This window comes from Pan troglodytes, chromosome 16 (genome assembly GCF_028858775.2).
Source record: "Pan troglodytes isolate AG18354 chromosome 16, NHGRI_mPanTro3-v2.0_pri, whole genome shotgun sequence".
In the NCBI taxonomy this organism is placed as follows: Eukaryota; Metazoa; Chordata; class Mammalia; order Primates; family Hominidae; genus Pan; species Pan troglodytes.
The window spans coordinates 56,170,955-56,183,483 of NC_072414.2; the positions used below are offsets into that span (position 1 = coordinate 56,170,955).

A 12,529-nucleotide genomic window follows, 5' to 3' on the forward strand; every position below is an offset into this window, starting at 1 on the left:
ATGAAAATGATCAACCAGGTGGACACAGGGCTACCCTTTCCTTGCCCCCACACACAAAGGCCAAGAAAAATAACACATGGCTGGGCCCTGACAGTTCTCTGGGCAAGATGGATTGATAGCCCATGAAATCACTAAATGCCCTAAGCCATGAGCTTCGGGATGACATCTGGTCAAATATAATTTCTCCCCTATGCTTTCTACATCTTTTAGAAGGTCCAAACCTGAAGCTGGTGGCAAAGAGGCACATTTGTCCTTTTTGCTAAATGACAAGACTTTAAACTCTCCTTACATTCTAGAGGTTAGATTATACCAATACAGAATATACCAGATTGAAATCTCTGTGTGAATGAGCCCATATCTTACACACAGAACACAAATACCACACTCACATACACAATTAGTATACACATTTACCAAAATGAGATGAGATGAATGGGTTCAAAAGATAAACCTGTATAGGGCATAACATAAAACTAAAGCCCATTTGATTACTGCATTCAAAGTATACTATTAAATCCAAAGCTAAACTTCTAGCCTTCAAAGTAATAGCCACAAAGGTGAATTGAGAATGGGGTGGGAGCTGGGAACAGGTACGGCCATCCTTCAAGCTCTGACAATGTTTGGATCAGACCACGCTTGGTACAGTGGTTCTCAACATTGGCTACATGTTAGAATGACCTGAACTTTTAAAATTCCTGATGCTCAGGCCACATTTCAATAAATTAAATCAGAATGCCTGAGGCCAGACTCAGACATTTGTATTTTCTACCATGCCCCAAATGACTCCAAAGTGCAGCCAGTTGAGAGCCCAGAGGGTGGGAGTAACATATTGTTTATTTAAGATAATGTAATTTTGTATGGAAATCGAAAAACTGTGAGTACCATTAATATCTCCAAAGTCCCTGAGAATAGGAGCATGTTTCCTTATTAAAATGGCCTTTTCCTGGCATAACCAGCATAACCCTCACCCCCTTATATATCAGTGCCTTACACAAGCTGGGAGAAGAGCTCTGAAGCTGCCTACAGTTAGCAGGGGCTCAACAAAAGACAGTCAAGTCATCCTCATTTACTTTTGATGTATTGGGTAGGAATCCTCAAGCCCTGGTTTTCCAAGCAAAAATTTTCTTTTTTTTTTTTTTTTTTGAGATGGAGTCTCGCTCTGTCGCCAGGATGGAGTGCGGTGGCACAATCTCGACTCACCACAACCCCTGCCTCCTGGGTTCAAGCGATTCTCCTGCCTCAGCCTCCTGAGTAGCTGGGACTACAGACGCATGCCACCACACCCAGCTAATTTTTATATTTTTAGTAGAGACGGGGTTTCACCATGTTGGCCAGGATGGTCTCAATCTCTTGACCTTGTGATCCTCCTGCCTCAGCTTCCCAAAGTGCTGGGATTACACGTGTGAGCCACTGCACCTGGCCAAAAACTTTTGTGTGTGTGTGTGTGACAGGGTCGCACCTGTCCCCCAGATTGGAGTACAGTGACATGACCATAGCTCACTGCAGCCTGAACCTTCCAAGTACCTAGGACTACAGGTGCATACCACCATGCCCAGCTAATTTTTAATTTTTTTATAGAGTTGGGGTCTCATTAAGTTGCCCAGGCTGGTCTCAAACCCCTAGACTCAAGTGATCCTCCTGCCTCAGCCTCCCAAAGTGCTAAGATTACAGGCATGAACCACCACACCTGGCTAGAAAGGACTTCTTGAAGGTAAAATGAGTTCATCAAATAGACTGGCAGGGCTGGGCACGGTGGTTCATGCCTGTAATTTCATGACTTTGGGAGACTGAGGCAGGAGGATCACTTGAGCTTGGGGAATAGAGGCTGCAGTTAGCCATGATCGTGCCACTGCACTCCAGCTTTGGCAACAGAGAGAGACCCTGTCTCAAAAAATAAATAAATAAAAAAGATGGGCAGGAGACCAGGAGAATAGGCAGGAAAGACAACAATACAAAGTACATCTGGAAGGTGGAAGAATGCAGGTCTCAGTGGCATCTCATTAACTTACATTTAGAGGTATAAGAGTGTTCTGGCTTGTATTAAGCTACCTGGGGGCTCATGAGACTACTTAGGTACAATATCACTATAAATACGTTGTCTGCTTCAGAAAACAAGACCCTGGGATATCCTGAAGGTTCTCAAAGGGCTCACAAGAAAGGTCCTCCATATCAGGGATAGCAGCAGTTACTGACTCATGGTGTCTCTATCTCTCCCTACCTGGTATCTTCTTGAAGTCTAAATCTGGATCTAAATTTGGGATGGGGAAAAAAGTGGTAGAAATGCTGCTTTTGCAGCAGAATTGGCAGTTATCTCACCTTCCACCCCAAATTTTAAGAGTTTAAACACAGACCATGCAGCGCACCAAGGGGCTGGTGGTATGGGTGGGGCAAGACATACACATGCAAGAGAAGCAGAAAAGGGTGTGGGGCAACCTCCTTACCCTCCTGAGATGAGTATGACTTCCATTCTTTTCCCACACTCTCATTCACAGATGCAGACTATAATATTTTTCTTGCCTGACTTAGTCTCTCTGAAGCCAGAATCATTTGAGAGTGAACAAAATGGCCCTGAACTCCTTGTTCCATGATTGTACATCCAGTTGCTAGCCCACAATCAGAAATCGAATGCTATTCAGCATGGCCCATGGTTTAACAGCAGATTTTTCTCTATATCCCATATAGAGCAAGAAGCTCCACAGCCCCAAGAAGCTCATGGCTACTATCCGCTGTAGCCCTGATAACATGATTCTTTCGGTTCACTATGTCTTTTTCATGTGAACTAGAAAAATGTGACTGTCTTCCCCGAAATCACAGCTAAAGAAGGGCAGTAGCAGCCTTAAGGTACCATGCAAAAATTAAAACAGTTAAGGAAGAAAGCTGTGGTTACAAGCATGAGAAATCCAGTCTGAGACGAGCAGCACACAGAGAGGAAGAGACAGAAAAGATTTTTCAACCCATGACTTAAGAGACCCCTTGAAAGATGTACGTACTTAGCTTCCTCCACTACCTCCACCTCGGCATGAGCTGTGATTGGTGCATTGGAGTGGGCTCCCGTGGGATCATCAACATTCAGCTCTCCATTGGTTGAGCTAACCACCTGAAACAGAAAGACAGAAGTGTGTGACAGGCACCATGGCAACAGAAATCTCTTGCCAGCGCCAGACAGGGTCGCTAAACAGGCAGTGTCTGGAATGTTTGTTTTCCTGGGTTAAGGGATCAGTTTAGGGAAGGTTCCCAGGCCCATATCATGCGAGAACACTAATATCAATGATGTAATCATATAATGATGATAATAACTTACATACTGAGTGCCTACTCCGTGTCTGACACTCTGCTACATTGTGTGTGTAAATCTAATCCTTACAAAAATCTTATGAAATAGGTCTTTTTACAGATGGAAACACTAACAAATGACTTAACCAAGGTTTAGAGTTAATATCTGTGAATTTCCATGAGGAAAATTTGTTCTAAACACAGATTCTTTCATATTGCAAAAACACACACATTACTTTGTTAAGTTAAAAATAACTGCATGGCTGACTTCTAAAGGTAAAATCACTTGGCTCCCTTGAATGTGATAGGTGAAGTCTAGTTCTCTCAGTTTATTATGCTATAATGATATAGACTTAGTGCTGATGTTGAAAGAAAAAGTTCTAAAAAGGAAGTCAACAGTGGGTACCAGAAACTATAAATAATCACACTTTCCTTCAGAAATTTCCTCATGGCTTTGAGCACTGGTTCGAAGTTACAAATAACAAGATTGTCGTATCCTCTCCGACAAGAGGGAAGATGGTAAAAAAACACTCTCCCTTGGAAAGCCAGTCTTATTTCAACGATCTTTATTTCAGGTTCACTGCCATCCCACTTCTCACTGATGGTCCCCGAAATGTAAGTGAAGGCTCTCACTCCTGTCATCTGGTTAATGTGGACCCAATCAGGCTTCTCTTGCATGTGTAGCTGCTTCTGCCACCTGGTTTCATTTCCAGCACATTATTCCTGTTTATGTGGGTGCTGGGAAGTGGGAAAAGGGGCCTCACTGCTGGACAAAACACTCTGCTTGTTAAAGACCTTGGCTGAAACATGGGAGAGAACACAAAATAGGATAAACAATTTGGATATCATATGCCCTTGGATAAGTACTTCCATCTATTTGAGATTGTTTCTTATAGGTTGATGAGAGAATTATACAAGAAAATGTATGAGACTATCTAGTATAATACCTAGCATAAATAAGGGAAGCAGCATAGTGTAGAAATTGCCCTAATCAGCCCTAAGTTTGAACCCCAGCTCCACCAGTTATTTGCTGTGGGTCTTTGGGCAAGATCCTCAGTCTATGCCTAAGCTTCCTAATCTCTAAAATGGGAGAACAATGCTGCTTACCTAATGGTGTTTACTGTGCAGACAACCCACAGAAAGTGCTTAGCCCAGTGGCATGAGACATGGTAACAGCTCAAAAAGTGGTCATCTTACTGTTATTCTCTCTCCGTAACTGTTTATTCTTATCTGCCTCTAGCTCAGGGGTCCTCACCAGCAGTTAATCCACAAAAATTTCCTGAATAGTCATAAAGAGGAGGGTGGGAGGAAATATATAGTACACGTAGCCTTTGGGACAGATAGGGTGAATACTACTTACTAGCAAGCTATATCCGCTATTATTTCTAAACAAGAAATAATTATTGTTCTCATTAGTAACCCTTTTTTTTTTTTTTTTGAGAGAGAGAGTCTTGCTCTGTTGCCCAGGCTGGAGTGCAGTGGCATGATCTTGGCTCACTGCAACCTCTACCTCCCAGGTTCAAGCGGTTCTCCTGCCTCAGTCTCCTGAGTAGCTGAGATTACAGGTATGTGCCACCACACCTGGCTGTTTGTTTCTTTTGTTTTGTTTTTAGTAGAGATGGGGTTTCACCATGTTGGCCAGGCTAGTCTCGAACTCCCGACCTCAGGTTGTCCACCCGCCTTGGCTTCCCGAAGTGCTGGGATTACAGGCACGAGCCACTGTGCCCGGCCTCCAGCTGAATCTTTATAAAAGACTTTTATTTGTTTAAACACAGGGAGACTTAAAGATTAAAACGGATTAAAAGAGACTAAGACATTGTAAAAGACTGATGAGGCATATTGCATTGGTTAATGTGAGGCATGAACCTTGATTAAATCCTGGACACTACAATATTAATTCTGGGGACAACTGGAATTAGGTGGAATGTGACATGAACTATATATTAGATATTATGAAATTAACTTTCTTAGAATGTCTTCGTTCTTAGAAGATACAGGCTGAAGTACTTTGGGATAAGATATAATGATGTCTGCAACTTACTTTCATATGGTTTAGCAAGCAAACACACACACACACTTTCACTCATAGATTTAAAGCAAATATGGCAAAATCTTAATAATTCGTTCAGCAAGGTTAAAGATATACAAGAGTTTATTGCATTTCCCTCCCGATTTCTCTGTAGAGTTGAAATTTTCAATACAAAAAGTTGAAGAAAAACCAGCAAAACCAAAAAGTTGAGGAAAGAGGGTATATGGATTGGAAAATCACAGCTCCTCACTCTAATGCTATCCTGTTAATTTCCTCAGTGCTTCGTTTGCTTCTTGTGGACATATTCTGGCTGCATACCAGTGATAATACTGGTAAACTCATTCTGTGAGCACAAAGGTTACAGGAAACATAGTAAGTTTCTAGTGGACAATTCAGGAACTAGACAAGATGTTAAATAAAATGTCTTGGCTTCTACTCACACGAATGAAACATTAGTAAGCATCACCACTGAGAATTACCTGGTGACTCTGGGTCATGGGGCCTGCTCACAGCGTTTCACGTGGCTTATACTTCCTAAATTCTCCTCGCTACAAATTGCCATTTGGGCCATAAGCACTGTCCTTTTATCCCCATTTTACAGACTAGACATCTTGTCTGTATCAATGAGCATGTGGTCTCAAATGAATGAGACATAAACAGAGCCTCCATTCTCTACTTTTAAACTTAATTGTACCAAAAACATACCTAAGACTTAAAGGCTACACATCTGGGCCTTCACAGCATCCGTTTAATTATTTCAGGTTGGAGGTCTGGTTTGTCAAACTACTGAACTGCAGGCAGTGGAACAAACACTGTGTAAGTGATGGAAGAGTTGGATTCTAGGCCTTGTTCTACCATTAACATCCTCTGTGAGCCTATTTTCTAATTCCATAAGACAAGGCAAATGACCATGATCCTATCAACTTCATAAATATGAAGGGAATTAAATACAATGATGTTTAGAAAATAAATTTTAAAGAATTAAAAAGAATCTTATGAATAACAAATTACTGACATTTTAAACAATATTATCTTTATGTTTTTCTTTTTTTTTTTTTGGAGATGGAATCTCGCTCTGTTGCCCAGGCTGCAGTGCAGTGGCGTGATCTTGGCTCACTGCAACCTCTACCTCCCGAGTTCAAGCAATTCTCCTGCCTCAGCCTCCCGAGTAGCTGGGACTACAGGTATGCACCACCACATCTGGCTAATTTTTGTATTTTTTAGTAGAGATGGGGTTTCACCATATTGGCCAGGCTGGTCTTGAACTCCTGACCCCAAGTGATCTGGCTGGTATTTTTTTTCTATTAAATTTTTAGTATAACTTTATGGCTGGGTGCAGTGGCTCACGCCTGTAATCCCAGCATTTTGGGAGGCCGAGGCGGGCGGATCACGAGGTCAGGAGATTAAGACCATCCTGACTAACACGGTGAAACTCCGTCTCTACTAAAAATACAAAAAATTAGCCGGGCATGGTGGCACACGTCTGTAGTCCCAGCTACTCGGGAGGCTGAGGCAGGAGAATGGTGTGAATCTGGGAGGCGTAGCTTGCAGTGAGCAGAGATCATGCCACTGCACTCCAGCCTGGGTGACAGAGCGAGACTTCGTCTCAAAAAATAAATAAATAAATAAATAAATTTTTAGTATAATGTCATTATAAAAGATAATAAAAAATAAGCTTCATTATAAACAGCTTTATTTGCGGCCAGGCACGGTGGCTCGTGCCTGTAATCCTAGCACTTTGGGAGGCTGAGACAGGTGGATTGCCTGAGCTCAGCAGTTCGAGACCAGCCTGGACAACATGGTGAAACCCCGTCTCTACTAAAATACAAAAAATCAGCTGGGCGTGGTGGCGGGCGCCTGTAATCCCAGCTACTCAGGAGGCTGAGGCACAAGAATTGCTTGAACCTGGGAGGCGGAGGTTGTAGTGAGCCAAGATCATGCCACTGCACCCCAGCCTGGACAACAATGCGAAACTCTGTCTCAAAAAAAAAAAAAAAAAAGATTTGCATACTTCAAATAGACATTTATTTTGCTTTAATCACTATTAAAATTAATCGCTCATTACTCTAGCTATACCAAACAAGACCAATTAATATCTTAAAGCATTACTCATGAGAAAGACTAAGATGAAGGACTGTTTTGACGTTCAGACCTGGTAATATCCCTTTTAGGAGTCTCAATAATTTGGGTTATTAGTTTCATTTCTCAAAATGTCACTGTGAGGAGAAATCAGAGCTGTGTACCAAAGGAAACAGTACTTTAACTCATGTGTCATTCTAAGTCTTATGTCCTTACTTGGTCCTGAACATTTCTAAAAGCTCCCTAAACATTTTAATTCAGACAACTTTAGAGGAATCTTTTTGAAAGGGAAAATATATTATCTTCTTGCATTTAGGCCTTCCACACATAAAAGATCTGTGGAAATACTGGAAGGATGAGAACCATGGGGGTCTGCCCATTAAATATGTTGGAACAGGAGCCTTCACCTGCCTTATCAGAGCAAACTTTTCTTGTCTTAGCATTCTGCACTCCCTCCCAGGGTCATGGTGTCTGCAAGTCACCCAGGTTAGGCCAAACATGATTTTACTACATTACCTCTGGCAAGTGAGACAACTCAGAAATATGTGGACATCTGTTGTGTTAGGAAAGTATTGTTAATCTGGTTTGCAAAAGGTATGCTAAAAACAGTGTCAGCCCAAAGAGGCCAAAGTAATGAGGAGCAGCAGAGCTGAACATAGTATTAGGTAAATGGTGTAACTGCCTGTCCTCTATCTAAGTGCCAAGGAAGCTGGTAAAACTTAGTTTATAGGGAGTAGAGGAAGTTGCATGTTTCAAAAGAGCTGCCAAAGACACCTCAGTTGGATCCATTTCTAAAGGACACTTTACGAGGCCAGGCACGGTGGCTCACATCTGTAATCCCAGGACTTTGCGAGGCCAAGGCAGGTGGATCACTTGAGGTCAGGAGTTTGAGACCAGCCTGGACGACATGGCAAAAACCCATCTCTACTAAATATCCAAAAATTAGCTGGGTGTGGTGGCACGTGCCTGTAATCCCAGCTGCTCTAGAGGCTGACAGGAGAATCGCTTGAACCCGGGAAACAGCAGTTGCAGTGAGCCAAGATCGCGCTACTGCACTCCAGCCTGGATGACAGAGCAAGACTCCATCTTGGAAAAAAAAATAAATAAATAAAATAAAGAAATATGCTTATTTTGTAATTATAAAAAGACAAGGATAAACCATAATGTTAAAAAGGAAAATACCAAAGAGCTGCTCTTGCAGCTTTGTTTTGAACAAGCTGCTCTCTTCTATTGGTGTACAGATCCCAGGATCTCCTAACTTTATTATTATATTAGGGATTCCCTTTGTTTCTTTCCTGTGCTGGATCTCTGGTTTCCTGGATCCCAGATATTCCTTTCTTTTTATTATTTTTGAAATAGAGTCTCGTTGTGTCACCCAGGCTGGAGTGCAGGGGCGCAATCTCAGCTCGCTGCAACTTCTGCCTCCCGAGTTTAAGTGATTCTCCTGCCTCAGCCTCCCAAGTAGCTGGGACTACAGGTACCCACCACCACGCCCAGCTAATTTTTTAAAATTCTTTTTTAGTAGAGACAGAGTTTCACCATAGTGGCCAGGCTGGTCTTGAACTCCTGACCTTGTGATCTGCCCACCTCGGCCTCCCAAAGTGCTGGGATTACAGGCATGAGCTATTGCACACGGCTGCTACTCTCTTGTTCTACTAATTCTGATAACACACATCCTCATGTGGCTTCATAAGAAAGTGTGCCTGAGAAATAAAATTGAGAGTTTTTTGTTTTGTTTTGTTTTGTTTTAAAGAGACAGGGTCTTGCTCTGTCACCCAGGCTGAAATGCAGTGGTACGATCATGGCTCACTGCAGCCTCAAACTCCTGGGCTCAAGAGATCCTCCCGCCTAAGCCTTCCTGGCAGCCAGGACTATAGGCACATAGCACCACACCTAGCCAATTTTTCTGTTTTGTGTAGAGACAATATCTTGCTATATTGCCAGGATGGTCAAGAACTCCTGGCCTCAAGTGATCCTCCTGCCTAGGCTTCTCAAAATGCTGGAATTATCGGTGTAAGCCACTGTGCCTGGCTCCTAAGAGCAATGATTTTTTTTTCTTTTTTTTTGAGACGGAGTCTCAGTCCATCACCCAGGCTGGAGTGCAATGGTGTGATCTCGGCTCACTGCAACCTCTGCCTCCCAGGTTCAAGCGTTCTCCTGCCTCAGCCTCCTGAGTAGCTGGAACTATAGGCATGCGCCACCATGCCCAGCTAATTTTTGTATTTTTAGTAGAGACGGGGTTTCACCATGTTGGCCAGGATGGCCTCAATCACTTGACCTTGTGATCTGCCCACCTTGGGCTCCCAAAGTGCTGGGATTATAGGTGTGAGCCACCACGCCTGGCCATCCTAGCTAATTTTTTAACTTTCTGTAGAGATGAGCTCTCCCTTTGTTGCTCAGTCTTGTCCAATCCATCATGGTTTTTTTTGGGGGGGGGGGATGGAGCCTCATTCTGTCACCCAGGCTAGAGTATGCAGTGGCATGATCTCGGCTCACTGCAACTTCTGCCTCCCAGATTCAGGCAATCCTCCCACCTCAGCCTCCTGAGTAGCTAGGATTACAGGTATGCGCCACCGGGCCTGGCTAATTTTTTTTTTTGTATTTATAGTACAGATGGGGTTTCACCATGTTGGCCAGGCTAGTCTTGAACTCCTGACTTCAAGTGATCCACCTGCTTTGGCCTCCCAAAGTGCTGTGATTACAGGAGCTACCACGCCCAGCCTCAATCCATCATTTTAACCTATATGATCCTATGTGGTTTTCTATAGGGCCAAAACTGTCTTTCAAGCTGTGATTAAGATCTTTCCATGAATCACTCCTTGTAACAGCATATCCTAGATGATCAAGGCTACCAAGATGCATTTCTACATGTACAAACCTGTCTGCACCTTTATAAGAATTTATGTTTGACAGCTCTGAGTTCACTGTGTGTCCCAACTGATGGTGTCACTTACCAGTATGAGAACAATATTGAGGCTAAGATTATTAAAAACATTCACATGTAAGACAAGTTAAGAGATACCAGATGTTCTAGTACTAAACAGAAAAAAGAGATTCAGAAAAGCCCAAATGAAATCAGAAATAATTTTCTTAAGATCACATTGATTCCAGGGAGAAAAAAGGAAACAGCCCAACTTCCTGGGTACCCACTCAGAAACAGATGACTTATACAAATTAACATTCTCAGCTTATGCGTTAAGGCACATATCATGGAATGAGCAACATATGCAGTCCTTTAGTCCTCTATTCAAAAAATACCTCTAAGTTTCAGGTCTTTACAATTCACAGACTTGACACTAACACAATCCTACCTTGATGTTATTTTTATGGTTTATCATGAATGCATCAAGGTGGTAGGACTAGGTTAACCAGAAATCAGTATCAGAAATCATATAGATGTTTCTTAGTCAATGACAACAGGAAGTAATCATTTTAACAAGCGACTCTTACCCAAGTCCACCTAGACAGAAAATCTACAGAGATACTCAATTAGCCCTTCCTGTAAGCTTCCTTTCTAAAGCTGCCGAAGGTTCAGAAGCAAGCCAACATTCCACCAGCCAAGCTGGAAAGGCCAGGAAAAGGCAATAAAGGCAGTAAATACCTGCACTGATCCCCCATGGCGGTCTGCAGCCAAGTGAGACGTTAGGTATGAGGTATTGGTCTGCCGGCTGGGCTGAATTTCCCACTCTCCTCGGCGCTCTGATGATGCATTCTGCTTAGGCATTAGAAAGCATGAGAGCAAGATATGGAAGGAAAGGTGAAGCAACAGCAAGCAATAACAAAATCAAGTACATTCGTGTCCCTGTAGGTTTTTCTTTTGGTTTTGGATTTTAAACTAACAACCACTGGAAAGCAGTGAGGAAAAGTAAGCTTGTCTACATTCATTTTAGCCTTAATGAGTCAATACATGAATCTATATCACACCCTCCTTACCCAGAACCAGAAAACCAATAACGACCAAAAGAGGAGGGAGGGAGAAAAAACACACAGTCAAAGCTGGGATCATCTTTTAGTTTCCATAGAGGTAAAATTTCAGTAGCCACTAAGCAGATCAAACTCAGAATGTTAAGATTGTTGGGAGTGGTGGCATATGCCTATAATCTCAGCACTTTGGGAGGCCAAGGTGGGCGGATCACGAGGTCTGGAGTTCGAGACCAGCCTGACCAACATGGTGAAAGCCTGTCTCTACTAAAATTACAAAAATGAGCTGGGCATGGTGGCGCACACCTGTGATCCCAGCTACTCGGGAGGCTGAAGCAGGAGAATTGCTTAAACCCGGGAGGTGGAGGTTGCAGTGAGCCAAGATCGCGCCACTGCACTCCAGCCTGCGCGACAGAGCAAGACTCCATCTCGAAAAAATAATAATAACAAAAAAAAAATAGCTACAACGTTTGCCTGGTTCTTCTAGCTAACAGCGTCTAGACTAGAATTAGAAAAAGTTTACTTATTAATATGATACTATGAATTATTTTCTTCTGGAAAGCAAAAGGAGGGTCGACCTTCAACTAAAAACCTCTTTGGATTCTGCTTTCACCTTAGTATCATTCAGGCTCTCCTTCTTTACCTGCTTTTTAGATCTGCTACTATTCTGATCTTGCTCATATGTGACTTTTGTCCAGAAGAATCTGTTTAGGTGCCTCTTCCCCTGTGCCAGATGGCTGAGTTGTTAACATCATAATGCTCAGCTGTAACAGTCCTAAGGCTCTACAAAAATGAAAAATGAGTAGTTGGAGAGGCAGCAATGAGGGATTAGTAAATCAAATTTTAATTGCTGCTGATATAAACAGCTGCAGGGGTTAGGATGTGATATTGCTGCTCTGCATGAAAACCAGAAAGGACTATAAATCTTACAAATGTTCACAGCTATAAAAGTTGTATTCTATAAAAAACGAAGGGCAAGGAAGTAATGGTTTGAGGGTCTATATTCACTCCCCATATTTCAGTATCTCATTGACAAGAGTTGCTTAAAGCTCACCCGTAAATCACGAAAAAGGCATTTCTCGTAAAAATCAGAGCTTTGTACACCAGCTACAATTTACTTTTTTTTTTTTTTTTTTTGAGACGGAGTCTCGCTCTGTCGCCCAGGCTGGAGTGCAGTGGCGCATTCTTGGCTCACTGCAACCTCCGCCTCCCAGGTTCACGCCACTC

At 42.6% G+C, this 12,529-nt stretch overlaps 1 protein-coding gene across 50 annotated transcripts in view; it reads right to left on the bottom strand.

The window, feature by feature from the left end:
• Positions 1 to 12,529, bottom strand: part of CSNK1G1 (casein kinase 1 gamma 1) — a 206,809-nt gene that overhangs the window by 11,607 nt on the left and 182,673 nt on the right. For 17 of the 50 annotated variants that reach the window (XM_016927040.4, XM_054666764.2, XM_054666757.2 and 14 more), the window contains 2 exons: positions 10,983 to 11,093; positions 2,991 to 3,097 (listed from right to left, as the gene is read on the bottom strand). In XM_016927040.4, coding sequence (XP_016782529.2) covers positions 2,991 to 3,097; positions 10,983 to 11,093 — 218 coding nt within the window. 50 annotated transcript variants of the gene reach the window in all.